General features: G+C 50.6%; 1 protein-coding gene across 1 annotated transcript in view; it reads right to left on the minus strand.

The window, feature by feature from the left end:
• The window catches only part of ITPK1 (inositol-tetrakisphosphate 1-kinase), a 137,313-nt gene extending 119,277 nt beyond the window's left edge, over positions 1 to 18,036 (minus strand). Inside the window, exons 1-3 of the mRNA XM_075329568.1 lie at positions 17,706 to 18,036; positions 15,725 to 15,910; positions 882 to 906 (exon numbers count right to left, since the gene is read on the minus strand). Coding sequence (XP_075185683.1) covers positions 882 to 906; positions 15,725 to 15,819 — 120 coding nt within the window. The 5' untranslated portion in view covers positions 15,820 to 15,910; positions 17,706 to 18,036. The remainder of the gene's footprint in view (positions 1 to 881; positions 907 to 15,724; positions 15,911 to 17,705) is intronic.
• Between the last annotated feature and the right edge of the window lie 117 nt (positions 18,037 to 18,153).

An 18,153-nucleotide genomic window follows, 5' to 3' on the forward strand; every position in this document is an offset into this window, starting at 1 on the left:
AGAGCTGCACTCACTATTCTGCTGGTGCAGTCACTGTGTACATACATTACATTACTGATCCTGAGTTACCTCCTGTATTATACTCCAGAGCTGCACTCACTATTCTGCTGGGGCAGTCACTGTGTACATACATTACATTTCTGATCCTGTATTATACTCCAGACCTGCACTCAGTATTCTGCTGGTGATCCTGAGTTACCTCCTGTATTATACTCCACAGCTGCACTCACTATTCTGCTGGTGCAGTCACTGTGTACATACATTACATTACTGATCCTGAGTTGCCTCCTGTATTATACTCCACAGCTGCACTCACTATTCTGCTGGTGCAGTCAGTGTGTACATACATTACATTACTGATCCTGAGTTGCCTCCTGTATTATACTCCAGAGCTGCACTCACTATTCTGCTGGTGCAATCACTGTGTACATACATTACATTATTGATCCTGAGTTGCCTCCTGTATTATACTCCACAGCTGTACTCACTATTCTGCTGGTGCAGTCACTCTGTACATACATTACATTACTGATCCTGAGTTACCTCCTGTATTATACTCCAGAGCTGCACTCACTATTTTGCTGGTGCAGTCACTGTGTACATACATTACATTACTGATCCTGAGTTGCCTCCTGTATTATACTCCAGAGCTGCACTCGCTATTCTGCTGGTGCAGTCACTGTGTACATACATTACATTACTGATCCTGTATTATACTCCAGAGCTGCACTCAGTATTCTGCTGGTGATGTCACTGTGTACAAAAGCATGATTTCTACTTTCAAAGTTATTTAATGATTTCTGTGGATTGAGTAATCAGATAAAACCAACTATGACATCTGCAACTTTGTAAATCTGTAAATAGAGAGCGATGCTACTCACCTGTACGACTTCAATCCCTCGCTTCCTAGAAGAGAAGAAAGATTCCATAAGAAACAATATAAAAGGTCAGTAAAGTGGTTACAGTACAACTCCCCCGGTTCTAGGTATAGAGGTCATAGTGCTCCGTCCTGCAGATACAGATAATGTCCGGCTTTATTGTACCCATCGGTGTGTGGGAATTGTCCTCTGCCCGCAGCTCAGCACAGGGCGAGCGCAGCACAGCACGAGACTGATGATCCCCACAACCCAGAACAGACCAGACGACAAAATAAAGATTTCAGGGTCACGGCTAAAGAAATGCAAATAAATAATTCTACATCTTCCATCACTCGGCTGGTGGTGACACAATCTGTGAAGGATTCACGGTTCTCCCAAGAACGGAAGCAAATATCAGTCCTGGAATAGCAGATCATATAGGTGTCAGTTTATGCCAGAGACCACTGATCGGCACCAATATGATATAATGCCTAAAATATATAAACAGTGGAACCTTGGATTACGAGCATAATTGGTTCCGGGAGTGCACTTAAACCAAGTTACTCTTATATCAAAGCAAATTTTCCCATAGGAAATAATTGAAATGCAGACAATTCGTTCCACAACCCAAAAATATTTACTGTATTTATACAAACTTATTACAGTAATACAATATAATGTCCTGTATTCATATACAATTATTACAGTCACTAATACAGAATGCAGTGCAGTAAAAAACATGTAAAATAAATTAAACTGCACTTTAGCTTACAATCGAATTGCTTGTGTGGGAGAGGTTCAGTATAAGCAATGTGCTGCACTGGTTATCAGAAAGAAAGTGCAATACTGTATCCACAAATGCAAATTGATAGACATGCTATATACTGCACTGTACAATGGTATACTGTATACAGTACATATGTGCAGAAAGGTACCTCCAGAGCAGGTCAGAGCGCGGTGACAAGACAGAACCAGACGTGTGCACGGTGAGGATTTGCTCTTATTGCAAATCATTGCTCTTAAACCAAGTTACAAATTTGTAAAAAGCTTTGCTTGTCTTGCAAAACTCTCTCAAACCAAGTTACTCTTAGTCCAAGGTTCCACTGTATATTATATATCTGATATCAGCCCGTCTTATTAAGCTTCAGCACTGATATAACCCCAGACATTACATATGTGACTGATATCAGCCCCTCTTATAATGCTCCAGTGCTGATATAACCCCAGACATTACATATGTGACTGATATCAGCCCCTCTTATAATGCTCCAGTGCTGATATAACCCCAGACATTACATGTGACTGATGTCAGCCCCTCTTATAATGCTCCAGTGCTGATATAACCCCAGACATTACATATGTGACTGATATCAGCCCCTCTTATAATGCTCCAGTGCTGATATAACCCCCAGACATTACATATGTGACTGATATCAGCCCCTCTTATAATGCTCCAGTGCTGATATACCCCAGACATTACATATGTGACTGATATCAGCCCCTCTATATCAGTGCTGATATAACCCCAGACATTACATATGTGACTGATATCAGCCCCTCTTATAATGCTCCAGTGCTGATATACCCCAGACATTACATATGTGACTGATATCAGCCCCTCTTATAATGCTCCAGTGCTGATATAACCCCAGACATTACATATGTGACTGATATCAGCCCCTCTTATAATGCTCCAGTGCTGATATAACCCCAGACATTACATATGTGACTGATATCAGCCCCTCTTATAATGCTCCAGTGCTGATATAACCCCAGACATTACATATGTGACTGATATCAGCCCCTCTTATAATGCTCCAGTGCTGATATAACCCAGACATTACATATGTGACTGATATCAGCCCCTCTTATAATGCTCCAGTACTGATATAACCCCAGACATTACATATGTGACTGATATCAGCCCCTCTTATAATGCTCCAGTGCTGATATAACCCCAGACATTACATATGTGACTGATATCAGCCCCTCTTATAATGCTCCAGTGCTGATATAACCCCAGACATTACATATGTGACTGATATCAGCCCCTCGTATAACGCTCCAGTGCTGATATAACCTCCACAGACATAATATCTTTTATGAATGATGAAACTGAAAGCATTGTTGTTATTATTCACTGCTCCCTTGAGGGTTACTGGCCCTTTAAGAGCGCAGGTTTATGTTGATTACAGATCTGTACGGATCTTCATGGAGATTTTGGAGCAGAATATCCCGAATTTGAGCTTCCAGGCCGAGCGGCCTCCATAGTGAGGAGACTGATGGGGACTGGCAGAATAGGAAGCAAAGAAACATTAGAAAGTCGGAAATTCTGAAAAGCAGAACAGGAAGAGTTGCAAAAGCGGAGCCTCAGCGAGGAGGCGGCAGGAGGGGTGCAGCACAGGCCCCCACTGTACGGGCGGCTGTTACCATGACAACCAAACAAGGCCTCAATGTAATACCCTGATAATGGCTGGACGGCGCCAAACACCGAAAGGGCAAGCGCGACAATCAGCAGAGTCACAGAGCGGACACGAAAGACACAGATCTGTCTGCTACAATGTGTCAGCTCCGGTGAAAAGTGTCCAAACTGAGGACCAAGGAAAGACGACGTCACCTCCCAGAGGAGTTTACACACTGGATGCAAAGTCTCAGCTCTGAGGCTGTGTGCACACAGTGCGTTTCTTAGGGTACTTTCACACTTGCGTTTTTTTCCTTCAGTTGCAATCCGCTGTTTTGGAAAACAACGCAATTCGTTAACGTTTTCTGCTGCTTCCCATAGACTTGTATGGACGACGCATTGCGACTGATGGTCCTGCATTGCATTCGCCGGGCAGAAAGAACGCAGCATGTAGCGTTTTTCTGCGCTTCCCGGAGCGTCAATAAAACGCAAATGTGCTGGATTCCGTCGGCGTCTGTCATTTTTTTAATGGAAGCCTATGGTGGCAGAATCCGTCGGCGTCCGTCATTTTTATAATGGAAGCCTATGGTGGCAGAATCCGTCAGCGTCCGTCATTTTTATAATGGAAGCCTATGGTGGCAGAATCCGTCGGCGTCCGTCATTTTTATAATGGAAGCCTATGGTGGCAGAATCCGTCAGCGTCCGTCATTTTTATAATGGAAGCCTATGGTGGCAGAATCCGTCGGCGTCTGTCATTTTTATAATGGAAGCCTATGGGTGCAGAATCTGTCGGCGCCTGTCATTTTTATAATGGAAGCCTATGGGTGCAGAATCCGTCGGCGTCCGTCATTTTTATAATGGAAGCCTATGGTGGCTGAATCAGTCATTTGACGGATTCCTGTGACAGATCCGTCTTTACACAACTGCACATGCTCAGTTGAGTAAATTGCTGAAGAAAAAAAAAAAAGCTACAACGGATTCCGTTGTTTTGCAGTATCCGTCGCATCAGTTGTGCCACTATATGCAACGCATCCGTTACATCCGTCACACAACGCAATGCGACGGAGGTCGCACAACACAAGTGTGAAAGTAGCCTTAGTGCAGTATTGTCACAAATTTGCCTGCCTATCCTTATGCCAGCAAAGTCAATGGAATCCTGAGGTTTTCTGCACGTTGCTTTTTTTTTTTTCCCCTCTTTGCAGATTTGGTGAAAAAATAATCTGCTGTGTGTCAATTTTTTCAGTGTTTTTCTACCCCAAAAACATGAAAAATGCACCGAAAATGTGTCAAGAATGTGTATTTTTTTATCTGCCAGGAGATGCGGATTTGGTGCAGAAATTTCTTTAACCAATTTCTCAGTGTGCGCACATCGCCTGCGGAGCACAGGACCGAGGTCACGGGCGGCGAATCTGAAAATAATTTGATGTAAAACCTGCGGAATTTCTATCATTCCTCCCACTGTAGGTGAAAAATCTGCTGCACAATTGACATTTTGCCGGTTTTTTTGTCCCCAATTCCAATCAGATTTTTTTTCCTGATAGAAGCAAATTACATTTTGAAGCCCAATCCGCCGGCGGCTATGGATTTCAGCTCAGAATTTGCACTGAAAATCCACAATAATTCTGCCCTGTAATATATTTATAGTCGTTACTGGACGGATAACGAGGAAATTGGAGGAAACTTTAAAGAAGCGAGTCTAAGAAACTAAACCTAACATGTATGTAATGTAAGTGCAGGAATAGTCACCGGCTTCCCGCGCCGCTCGGCTCCTCGTCCCGCTTGCCGGGTCCCACTGTGGTCACTTTTACCACATTAACCTTGCTCTGACGCTCCATAGACTTACATTATAAAAGTGGACTACAACCTCAAGCAAGTCGCAAAAAGTCAGACCCAGTTGGATTTTTTGTTTTCGCGGTACCCGGGATGAGGAGGCAGCAGCACATCTCCTCTGTATTGGGGACACAGTCGCCGTGTAGCCCCAGCCTAAAACACCCCAAGTTTTTGGTCCATTTATCCCTTATTTTTGCATTTTCCCAAACTGTGCACAATGCACGACATTTACAGGCTAGACGGTATACAAGATACACAGATTAAAGTGAGGTTGTCAATATCTATTTATTTTGTAGCCATGAGGGAAAAAAAAAATGACAAGGGAGGCCATGTACTGCGATGAAGACATACCTGAAGGCTATGGTTACCTGACCGCACCTTGCCGTACACAAGTCAGGGAGCGGCGCAGCGTAACTCCGGCTCCTTCAGATATTGAGGCAGCATTGTCATTGTGGAGATGAATCCGACCAGACGTGGACACTGTCGTCTGCTCATCGAGCCCATTTCCAGAGAAGCCGAGTGAGATCCAGAAGATCCAGAAGAGTCCGGCGAGCTGACTACTCTCTACACGAGTCCCCGACACCTCTTCTTATTAGCTGGACCAGTGTGACATCACATACGCGGTTCGCCACAGCAATGACCTATTAACCGGAAAAGGTGCCAGGGATACCAGCATGACGGAGGTAGATCACAGGACTCCTGCCCAGCAGCCATGGTGCAATGGGTTCAGCACATTGATTTACTCCTTTATCTAATATATAAAGCTGAACGTGTGTGTATGTCCGGGATTGGCAAATCCGCCAGGCAATATATTTCACAGCAAGGACAGTAAAGGGAGATGCAGTGACGTGCCCCCGAGTCTGGACAGTGTGGTCCTGGATCGCTCCTGCTGTGCCCATTGTAGGATGTTTGCCCAGAAATCACTTGGGTTCCCTCCTCTCGGAAAATATGTTTATGTGTTTGCAGCCTAAAAAGCGGCCTGGTCTGGATCAGCACCGGCCTCCCTCGTGCCTCAGTGACAGATCATTTATTCCCATGAGCCGAGAAGGACCCTCAGGGACCATAGAAACGGCCGGAGTATTTAATAATGGAGCATCTCTCCAACACAAACTCTGCCCAAGAAATAAATATTTTGACAGATGACGGAGCTCTAAGTAGAGGGGCGGGCGGTCATCTGCCGAGGAGCGGATTGCGGATTTCTTCTTATGCCGGTGGATCAGTTGAAGGGTTTTCCCGTTCCAGCATAATCTGACATGTAGGATTAGCATATCATAAGGATTAAGACGCTGGGGACCCCCGTTACTAGCAGTAAAGCAGTGTGCTCACCTCTACATTAGAAGGAACGCGGCGCCCTCCACTGTAATGGGACAGCCTAATGGCACCTTCAATATCAGGTCCGGAGCCTCTCTGTGCCCCGGGCGTAGATAACATGGAATGTATATATGTGCTGCACCTTCCGCAGAACGGAGCTGTCAATCACACTGGTAGCCACGCCCACTCTGGAGAAATCAGGGGCAAAAGAGAAAACTAGATTCTCCTTAATTTGCAGAAAACATAGGTCCTTATAGTATACTAAAAAAAAAGTTTGTTTGCTTTGTCAATGAAAAAGGATTGGTCACGGAAAAAAAAAAACAAAACAAAAAACAGCAGTAATTGACTGCGCTGGTTTCTAATATACAGAGATTGTTGCATAGTCGAGGATTATCCTGCACCGGCTGCCTCCAGCTGTAATGACGAGATATTATGTAACCGGCCGGAGAGGCTCCTCGCACAGGGCACCCAAAAAAACAGGGTCACCAATAAATATAGTAGCCCGAGCATGGGGCGCAGGGTCCTGCAAGATACGTAAAGGTGTGACGCTCCAGAGCGGTCTCAATGGACGGTATCGAGTCTGAGGGATTTAAAGGGACTGTCTACTTTATGCAGACGCCAGGGCTGCTCACCCTCTCTGCATAGGATATATATTATCGTATAGCATGCAGCTCATAGGCGCCATCATCAGTCCTACAGGTCAAAAGCAACTTTTTGCAATGGATGATAAAGAGGATCCCTAACCCCTTTGCATGAGGCCACTTCAATATACACTAGGAAGCAGCTGTTTACCGGAGTGCCTCTTAATATATCGTGACGTCCAGGCCCAGAACATAACCCAGGGCCCGGTCCCATGAGAAACGTTCCTAGCTGGACACAATTATGCGGCCTGCGCTCTGGGGACGGAGGCAGAACCTGCGATAAGATCTGTGGATCCGGCGACTTCCTGCTCCGGAGGCCGAAGTCTTCAGATCGGATCATCCATCACGAGCACTTTTCCGATCCTCCCGGGTTAATATTTACTCCCACCATTTCCAGAAATAAACACACAATCTGCAGCGCAATTTCTCATTTTGCACAGAAGCTCCGATGACGGATGAAATGTTTGATTTCTACACTAATGTATGAGGATTGTAGGATATCCGGCCCGCTGAACTTCACCTGTGCAATCAGACGTAGGCCCCCCCAAATTACCAGCCTGTAAGAAATGCATTGCGTCAAAGGGATTGCTACGCATGCAATTTCCCGGGACGTGGAGGCTCCAGGTTCAGAAGACGCTATGGCCTCGCTTCATTATTTGCGTTTTTTAGATGACTTTACTATTGTCCCGTGGTATTCGTTTCTGGGGGAAGTTGCACTGGATTCTTCAAAATTGGCTCATGATACTCGCATCAATTAATAATGTCTTCCCGACCAAAAGGGACTAAAGTGAAAAAATAAATGAATAAATAATAAAGGGGCGATCACTCCGGCTGTAATACTGTCACAGAGGATTGCCACTTCCCTTCTCCCATACATTAATCTGAATCTTCAGGAACATAAAAAAAAAAGTAAAGATGAGTTCCCGTCCCTGGTAATCGCTGTAGAGCGATCTGATGGCTCCTCCGTGTGCACCGAGGAGCGGAGCTGGTAACCAGGATACAGGAACATCCTGCCGCCTTCTCACTAATATCAGATGTGCAACCGCAAATAGACAACGCCGGCAAGACGCTCCCCGTGACTCACCGCCAGCAGCAAGTGCGGGCTCTGCAGGAGCGGAGGACACCAGTGCCCTCTCTGCGGGAGACGCCAGAAACCAGACCCCATTGTTTACCATGTGCCCCATGCTGGCAGGAACATGGTACAGACATTGGTGGAATATCACTAGGCCGGGCCATTAATATCCAATGCAGCCCTCCATAGCCCTTCACCTCCACACCAGAGGAGGCCGCAGTGCCCCCCGCCGCACCCGAGCAACACCAAAGTGCTCCCCCCACCGCACCCGAGCAAAGCCAAAGTGCTCCCCCCACCGCACCCAATCAAAGCCAAAGTGCTCCCCCCGCCGCACCCAATCAAAGCCAAAGTGCTCCCCCCGCCGCACCCAATCAAAGCCGCATTGCTCCCTCTGCCGTACCCGAGCAAGCCACAATGACCCCTGCTGCACCCAACCAAAGCCGCAGTGCTCCCCCTGCCGCACCCGAGCAAAGCCAAAGTGCTCCCCCCGCCGCACCCAAGCAAAGCCGCATTGCTCCCTCTGCCGCACCCGAGCAAGCCACAATGACCCCCTGCCGCACCCAAGCAAAGCCTCAGTGCTCTCCCCGCCGCACCCAAGCAAAGCCAAAGTGCCCCCCTGGCCGCACCCAAGCAAAGCCGCAGTGCCCCCACGGCCGCACCCAAGCAAAGCCGCAGTGCCCCCACGGCCGCACCCAAGCAAAGCCGCAGTGCCCCCACGGCCGCACCCAAGCAAAGCCGCAGTGCCCCCACGGCCGCACCCAAGCAAAGCCGCAGTGCTCCCCCCGCCGCACCCAAGCAAAGTCCCAGTGCCCCCCACCGCACCCAAGTAAAGCTGCCATGCACCCCCGCCGCACCCAAGTAAAGCCGCAGTGCCCCCCGGCCTCACCCAAGCAAAGCCAAAGTGCTCCCCCGTCACACCCAAGCAAAGCCCCAGTGCCCCCCACCGCACCCAAGTAAAGCTGCCATGCACCCCCCGCTGCACCCAAGTAAAGCCGCCATGCACCCCCGCCTCACCCAAGCAAAGTTGCATTGCTCCCTCTGCCTTACCCGAGCAAGCTACAGTGCCCCTAGCTTACCAGAGACCACCACGGCAACACCCCCTCCTCATACCACAGCCAGCATCAGTGCCCCCACCCACCACACCATAGCCAGCAGCAGTGCCACCGCTACAACAGAGGCCACCACAGCACCCACCCCACCTGCCATAACAAACCCAGCTGTAGCATCCATTGCAAGTGAAGGTGGCACTGTAATATCTGTGTGGTGCAGACCAAACAAGATCCCCACTGTTCGGCTGTAGGGCAGTAAATAACCGCCAGACTGAGCTGCATCCGTCCCGTCACACAGCGGTCACCTCCATGTACACAAATACCACGTCCTCTTCTCTATAGTCCTGTCCTTTCAGAAGTTTCCTGGGATGGCAGAGCTGTAGACGCTGATGTTTCTGTGTAAACAGAGGACATGGAGGACATATCTTCAGGGCCCGGCTTCCATTCTTACCAACACTACAGGCAGTCTCTGTTCCGAAAAGCCAGGAAAACGAAGCAGAACCCAACCTAACTGCACAAGGCAGACGGTGCCGGATCCAAGAGAGGCCGGCACGGAGGAGCCCACCAGGACCTGGAGGCTCCGACTCCGGCGGCCGGACGATGTCCAACCCCCGATATCTACCTGGTGTCAGTCCTGAGTGCATCATATAGGCTGAGCCGAGCGAACGCTGGGCCCAGATTACACAGAGGGACATTGTACTGGGGGATCACCATCTGTGCCGTAAGACCCCAAACACAGATTAGATAGCGGATCGACTGAATGATCGTCTAGTCAATACACGCAGGAGTGCTCAGCTTGTCCCACCGCTCCTGTGTCCTACTAGAAAGGGTTCCCGTCAGACCCCTTTGTGCCCCTCGTCCTTTTCCAGATTCAGTCATCCCCGCCCTCTTCCTTTTCTAGACTCGTCCGTCACCCCCCCTCATCCTTTCACAGACTCGTCCGTCATCCCTCCCTCTTCCTTTTCTAGACTCGTCCGTCACCCCCACTCTTCCTTTTCTAGACTCGACTGTCATCCCCATTCTTCCTTTTCTAGACTCGTCCATCTCCCTCCCCCTCTTCCTTTTCTAGACTCGTCAGTCAACCCCCTCCCTCTTCCTTATCTAGACTCGACTGTCATCCCCTTTCTTCCTTTTCTAGACTCATCTGTCATTCCCCCTCCTCTAAACTTCTCAGGAAGCTGAAAATCTCCCTATCAAGAGTATCAGCTGCTGAAATTCAAATAGCAGGACCCTACTCTCCCCCAACATTGAGTGGTCGGCCCCATAAGCAATAGACTTGTCTGTTCCCAACAATAACAGGGGGCTCAGCCGAGTCTCATAAGGATGGAGGTCGTTGGGTTTGGCATAGTTTGTCCCTTTTAATAGGAGACAGTATGTGTGCAAAAACACAGCGATTACACGGCCGGTCAGGGGCCGTCAGCAAGCGACTATCGGAGAGAAGAGCGGCGTCTTCATACTGTGTGATGTCAGAACCGGACAATTATACAGCTATAATTTACACAATGTAATAACTGTCTATAATATCACAAGCCGCGCTGCATTATGTCAGGAGACGGCCCCGAAATCTGATCCCAAACCTGTCCTGGGAACAATATCTGTTACAGGATTAGTCTGAATCCTCACAATAGGGATAAATACTGGAGCTGACCCAGCAGAGACAACCAGCCGGGGTGAGGCGCAAAAACCTGACCCTCAGTGGGAGAAGCGGAGGAGGCCTGGACACACTAGAGGACGCCCGGGCAGGGAGCGGCGGCCCGGACACACTAGAGGAGGCCCGGGCAGGGAGCGGCGGCCCGGACACACTAGAGGAGGCCCGGGCAGGGAGCGGCGCACCGGAGGAGGAGGCCCGGGCAGGGAGCGGCGCACCGGAGGAGGAGGCCCGGGCAGGGAGCGGCGCACCAGAGGAGGAGGCCCGGGCAGGGAGCGGCGCACCAGAGGAGGAGGCCTGGCAGGAGGGGACGGGGCACCGGAGGAGGAGGCCCGGGCAGGGAGCGGCGCACCGGAGGCGGCGGCCCGGGCTGGGAGCGGCGCACCGGAGGAGGCCTGGCAGGAGGGGACGTGGCACCGGAGGAGGCGACCCGGGCAGGGAGCGGCGCACCGGAGGCGGCGGCCCGGGCAGGGAGTGCACAGGTTACATGGTGCAGGCAATCCCAGCACAGGCACCAAACCCTGCAGCCTCTTAGCTGTCACATAACTCATCGCTTTCGAGGAAGCTGTCATTTTTACTACTCTGGCAGTCACGTAACACGGGATATCACCAAGATATTCAGATACACCCGCAATGTACTTAAAGCGGACGATGGTGTGAGTGCGACAAATTATGATGACCGTCAGACACGCTCGCCCATTTCCCACCCTGCTTCATACACACACACTGGACAAAAATATAACAAACACAACACTTTTTTTCTCCCATTTTTGATCAGCTGAACTCTGATATTTAAGACTTGTTCAATGGAAACAAAAGGCCTTTTTCTCTCAAATATTGATCACAAATGTGTCTAAATCTGTGTTAGTTGCGCTTCTCCTTTGTGAAGATAATCCATCCACCTCACAGGTGCGGCATATCAAGATGCTGATTGGACAGCAGGATAATTTCACAGGTGCGCCTTAGGCCACATTAAGAGGCCCCTCTAAAATGTGCAGTTTTATCACACAGCACAATGTCACAGGTTTGGAGGGAGCGTGCAGTTGGCTGCTGACAGCATTAACGTCACCAGAGCTGTTGCCCGTGAATTAAATGTTCATTTCTTTACCATAAGTTGCTAAGTTGTCTCCGAAGGCGTTTCAGAGAATTTGGCACGGCATCCAACCGACCTCCCAACCACACACCACGTGTAACCACAGCAGGACCTCCGCATCATCACCTCCAAGATCGTCTGAGACCCCCCCGGACAGCGCCTGGAACAATCAGTGCAAACCACAGAAATTCTGCACAAACTGTGAGAAACCATCTCAGGGAAGCTCATCTGCTGCTCATCATCCTCGTCAGGGTCCCCACCTGACCGCAGCTCCTCGTCAGGGTCTCCGCCTGACCGCAGCTCCTCGTCAGGGTCTCCGCCTGACCGCAGCTCCTCGTCAGGGTCTCCGCCTGACCGCAGCTCCTCGTCAGGGTCTCCGCCTGACCGCAGCTCCTCGTCAGGGTCTCCGCCTGACCGCAGCTCCTCGTCAGGGTCTCCGCCTGACCGCAGCTCCTCGTCAGGGTCTCCGCCTGACCGCAGCTCCTCGTCAGGGTCTCCGCCTGACCGCAGCTCCTCGTCAGGGTCTCCGCCTGACCGCAGCTCCTCGTCAGGGTCTCCGCCTGACCGCAGCTCCTCGTCAGGGTCTCCGCCTGACCGCAGCTCCTCGTCAGGGTCTCCGCCTGGCCGCAGCTCCTCGTCAGGGTCTCCGCCTGACCGCAGCTCCTCGTCAGGGTCTCCGCCTGACCGCAGCTCCTCGTCAGGGTCTCCGCCTGACCGCAGCTCCTCGTCAGGGTCTCCGCCTGACCGCAGCTCCTCGTCAGGGTCTCCGCCTGACCGCAGCTCCTCGTCAGGGTCTCCGCCTGACCGCAGCTCCTCGTCAGGGTCCCCACCTGACCGCAGCTCCTCGTCAGGGTCCCCACCTGACCGCAGCTCCTCGTCAGGGTCCCCACCTGACCGCAGCTCCTCGTCCTCATCAGGGTCTCCACCTGACCGCAGCTCATCGTCCTCACCAACTTGAGTGTACAAATGCTCACATTCAATGGTGTCTGGCACGTTCGGAGTGTTTTAGCTTCTCGGATGAATCCAGGTTTTCACAGTACAGGGCAGATGTCAGACTTAGTCTATAGCATTGTGTGGGTCAGCGGTTTGCTGATGTCAGCGATGTGAATGGGGTGGCCCATGGTGGCGGTGGGGTTCTGGTTTGGGCCGGTGTATGTTATAGACAATGAACACAGGAGCATTTTATTAGTGCGATTCTTAATGCACAGACACGTGATGAGATCCTGAGGCCATTGTTCCCCGATTATCCACCACCATCACATGTTGAAGCTGATAATGCGCGGCCACATGGTGCACGGATCTATACACAATTCCTGGAAGCTAAAACATCCGAGGTTTTACATGGCGGCATACTCACTGAACATGTTTTGGGCTCCGGATTGGTGTGTACAGTGAGTTCAGGCTCCTGCTAATATCCAACAAGTTCGCAGCCATTGAAGAGGACTGGACCACCGATACACAGGCCACAATCAGCGCCTGATCACCTCTATGTGAAGATGTGCGACACAGGAAATGGTGGGCACACCAGATACTGACTGGTTTTCTGACCTCCCAATACTGTAAAACTCCACATTTCAGATTGGCCTTTTTTTGTGGCCAGCCTAAGACGCACCTGTGCAATAATCGTGCAATTTAATCTGCCACACCTGTGCGGTGGATGAATTATCTCCGCAAAGGAGAAGTTCTCACCAACACAGATTTAGACACATTTGTGATCAATGTTTGAGGGGGGGAAAAAAAAAGACCTCGTGTACATAGAAGTCTTGGATGAATTTCAGAGACCGGATGCCATCGGTGGCACTGACAGAGGTGCCTGATATCGGATTATCTCGCCTCTTTCCATGCACACTCAGTAGACAGTGCATGTGTGTGTGGGTAAAAAGGAAAGCAGCCGGCCTACCGAGCGCTCAGCTGACAGGTCCAGGATATTAATGGGGGGGGTTATCCACCAGGACAGCCCCCTATACACAGCAGCTGTAACAAAGCACTGGCAGAAGTCTAATGTGGCGATCTATACACCCAAATAAATTGTATAGTTTCCCCTAGAACAACAATATACAGTCATATGAAAACGTTTGGGCACCCCTATTAATGTTAACCTTTTTTCTTTATAACAATTTGGGTTTTTGCTATTTCAGTTTCATATATCTAATAACTGATGGACTGAGTAATATTTCTGGATTGAAATGAGGTTTATTGTACTAACAGAAAATGTGCAATCCACATTTAAACAAAATTTGACCGATGCAAAAGTATGGGCACCTCAACATAAAAGTGACATTAATATTTTGTAGATCCTCCTTTTGCAGAAATCACAGCCTCTCGTCGCTTCCTGTAGCTTTTAATGAGCTCCTGGATCCTGGATGAAGGTAGATTTGTCCATTCCTGTTTACAAAACAATTCCAGTTCAGGTAAGTTTGATGGTCGCCGAGCATGGACAGCCGCTTCACATCATCCCACAGATGTTCAATGATATTCAGGTCTGGGGACTGGGATGGCCATTCCAGAACATTGTAATTGTTCCTCTGCATGAATGCCTGAGTAGATTTGGAGCGGTGTTTTGGATCATTGTCTTGCTGAAATATCCATCCCCTGCATAACTTCAACTTCGTCACGGATTCTTGCACATTATTGTCAAGAATCTGCTGATACTGAGTTGAATCCATGCGACCCTCAACTTTAACAAGATTCCCGGTGGCAGCATTGGCCACACAGCCCCAAAGCATGATGGAACCTCCACCAAATTTTACTGTGGGTAGCAAGTGCTTTTCTTGGAATGCCGTGTTTTTTTGCCTCCATGCATAACGCCTTTTTGTATGACCAAACAACTCAATCTTTGTTTCATCAGTCCACAGGACCTTCTTCCAAAATGTAACTGGCTTGTCCAAATGTGCTTTTGCACACCTCAGGTGACTCTGTTTGTGGCGTGCTTGCAGAAACGGCTTCTTTCGCATCACTCTCCCATACAGCTTCTCCTTGTGCAACGTGCGCTGTATTGTTGACCGATGCACATTGACACCATCTGCAGCAAGATGATGCTGCAGGTCTTTGGAGGTGGTCTGTGGATTGTCCTTGACTGTTCTCACCATTCTTCTTCTCTGCCTTTCTGATATTTTTCTTGGCCTGCCACTTCTGGGCTTAACAAGAACTGTACCTGTGTTCTTCCATTCCCTTACTATGTTCCTCACAGTGGAAACTGACAGTTTAAATCTCAGACAACTTTTTGTACCTTCCCCTGAACAACTATGCTGAATAATCTTTGTTTTCAGATCATTTGAGAGTTGTTTTGAGGAGCCCATGATGCCACTCTTCATAGGAGATTCAAATAGGAGAACAACTTGCAAGTGGCCACCTTAAATACCTTTTCTCATGATTGGATACACCTGCCTATGATGTTCAAAGCTCAATGAGGTTACAAAACCAATTTAGTGCTTTAGTAAGTCAGTAAAAAGTAGTTAGGAGTGTTCAAATCAAGAAATTGATAAGGGTGCCCATACTTTTGCACCGGTCAAATTTTGTTGAAATGCGGATTGCACATTTTCTGTTAGTACAATAAACCTCATTTCCATCCAGAAATATTACTTAGTCCATCAGTGATTAGATATATGAAGCTGAAATAGAAAAAAACAAAATGTTATAAAGAAAAAAGGTTCACATTAATAGAGGTGCCCAAACTTTTTCATGACTGTATTATGAGGGTTTTAGCACAAGGGTTTCTCCCAAAAGCTAAATAACCTGCAAATGGAGAAACAAAAGTAACCCAAAACCAGTGAAGACCCTTTAAAATATTGGAGAGGGTCCGACCAGGCACACGGCACCCACCTGCAGAGCTCAGCAAAGGCCTGAAAATTCAGTTTCTTGATCTTCTTCTCACTCATCCAGTAGCCGACCCGCTTCCCTTTCAGGAACGTCTGCATTTTTGGCACCTGTCGCAGCGGGGTCCTCTGAGGGATCAGTCCAGGACCAGACAACAACAGGGAGGCCACCCGTCACCGATGCACTCTTCACCTGATGGGGGGGCAAAAAAAAAAGACCCAAAATGTCACGGGGGCCGATCAGTGCAGCAAAATGCAAGAAAACTAAACATCCGGCCGCCAGCAATAGACGTGGGGAGGTCCTGTGTACAGAGAACGGAGGAAACCTGCCCGGAAAGCTGAATTATTCAGCAGCTTTACTATCAGTTTAGTGTCAGGTGCAAAAGCCAGAATGGAGCCGGACCCTGCTCAGAGCCGGGGCACAGGGGGCACAGGTGAGGGAGGAATGCTGGGACTTGTTGTTCCTCTGGCGTGAATATTGCCATCAGCGCAGCAAATTACTAGAAACCGGAGTTTTATTAAACAATGTCCCCAACGCATTCCAATCCCTGTCAGTCACAGAGGCCAAAAAGCCTGCCCAGCCCTCCATTCACTGACACTAACAATCCTCAGAGCTGAACCCGTCCTGCCCGACCCTGCAGGCTGAGAGCGGCGCAGCCACAGGCATCCCTCCGCTGTGTGAGCAGGACGAGGTCAGCCCCAAATTCACTGACAGCAAGCGGAGAAATAAAGACGCTAAAGTGTCCTGGAGACATGAGAACGTCTCATCATATAAGATGACTGCACAAATCGTATAAGTCAGGACCTGCCGGAGCCATAGTGCAGGAGACCGTGCAGGAGACCATCCAGAAGACGCCAGCTGGAGCCACAGGGAAGAAAAGTGTGTGCCCCTGAACAGAAAGAAGAATACACAGAAAAAGGCGGAATATAAGGAGGGCAGCAGTGCCAGGGGCCGGGCCGCAGCCCTGAACAGACCACAGGTGCCACCGAGGCAGGGCGCCCCACGAGGGAAGGCAAGGGCGCCCCACGAGGGAAGGCAAGGGCGCCCCACGAGGGAAGGCAAGGGCGCCCCACGAGGGAAGGCAAGGGCGCCCCACGAGGGAAGGCAAGGGCGCCCCACGAGGGAAGGCAAGGGCGCCCCACGAGGGAAGGCAAGGGCGCCCCACGAGGGAAGGCAAGGGCGCCCCACGAGGGAAGGCAAGGGCGCCCCACGAGGGAAGGCAAGGGCGCCCCACGAGGGAAGGCAAGGGCGCCCCATAGTTAGGCAGGGCACCCCATAGGGAGGCAGGGCGCCTTGCAAGGGGAGGCAGGGCGCCCCATAGATATGCATGGCAGCCCACTAGAAGGCAGGGCGCCCCACAAGGGAACACAGGGCACTTCATATTTAGACAGGGCACCCCACTGGGAGGCAGAGCACCTCATAGTTATGCAGGGCACCCCATAGTTAGGCAGGGCACCCCAGTAGGAGGCAGAGCACCTCAGTTATGCAGGGCGCCCCATAGTTAGGCAGGGCGCCCCACTGGGAGGCAGAGCACCTCATAGTTATGCAGGGCACCCCACTAGAAGGCAGGGCACCCCACTGGGAGGCAGAGCACCTCATAGTTATGCAGGGCACCCCACTAGAAGGTAGGGCACCCCATAGTTAGGCAATGCACCCCAGTAGGAGGCAGAGCACCTCAGTTATGCAGGGCGCCCCATAGTTAGGCAGGGCACCCCACTGGGAGGCAGAGCACCTCATAGTTATGCATGGCACCCCACTAGAAGGCAGGCCACCCCATAGTTAGGCAGTGCACCCCAGTGGGAGGCAGTGCACCTCAGTTAGGCAGGGCGCCCCATAGAAAGCCCTCCTGTGCTGTGCCAGGCAGGAGCACGCTGCAGAGCAGGCAGGAAGCCTGGCCCCGGGCACAGGAACAGCTTTCCCGGGCACAGAATGGTGGTGGATGAAGTAGGTCAGTGCCCCCCTCCCACATGGCACCTTCCCCACCAACCTGGTGAGCGGCAGCTGGCAGTGAGGTCTCGCGGAGGAGCTGGATCCCGTCTCCCTCGCTCTCTTGGTGCTGCTCCCTCCCCCTCTCAGATCTCCATTTGCTGAGCTGGGTCCCTCCCTGGTCTCAGCTTGTCTCGCAGGCTGGGAGGGCGCACAGTGCGCGGGGAGCCCGGGCCAGGACGCCCTCTGCTCCGCTCCTCTCCTGCTGCGGGGCCGCTCCGTGCACTGACGGCAAGAGCAGCCTGGAAGTTACAGGGGAAGCGAGGAACGGCCAGCAGCAGCGCAGACTGAAGGGAGGAAGTGCAGAGCGCAGCTACCGCCGGCGCCCGCCAGAGGGCAGCACTGAGCAGGGCACTCCCGGGAGACAGCGCAGGCTGGAGGCAAAAGTACGCGGCCCCGGAAAGCAAGGGGTGTATCCAGTGTACCTGATCCATGTATCCCATCCCTGT

The sequence above is a fragment of the Anomaloglossus baeobatrachus genome, chromosome 12 (genome assembly GCF_048569485.1).
Source record: "Anomaloglossus baeobatrachus isolate aAnoBae1 chromosome 12, aAnoBae1.hap1, whole genome shotgun sequence".
NCBI classification, from domain to species: Eukaryota; Metazoa; Chordata; class Amphibia; order Anura; family Aromobatidae; genus Anomaloglossus; species Anomaloglossus baeobatrachus.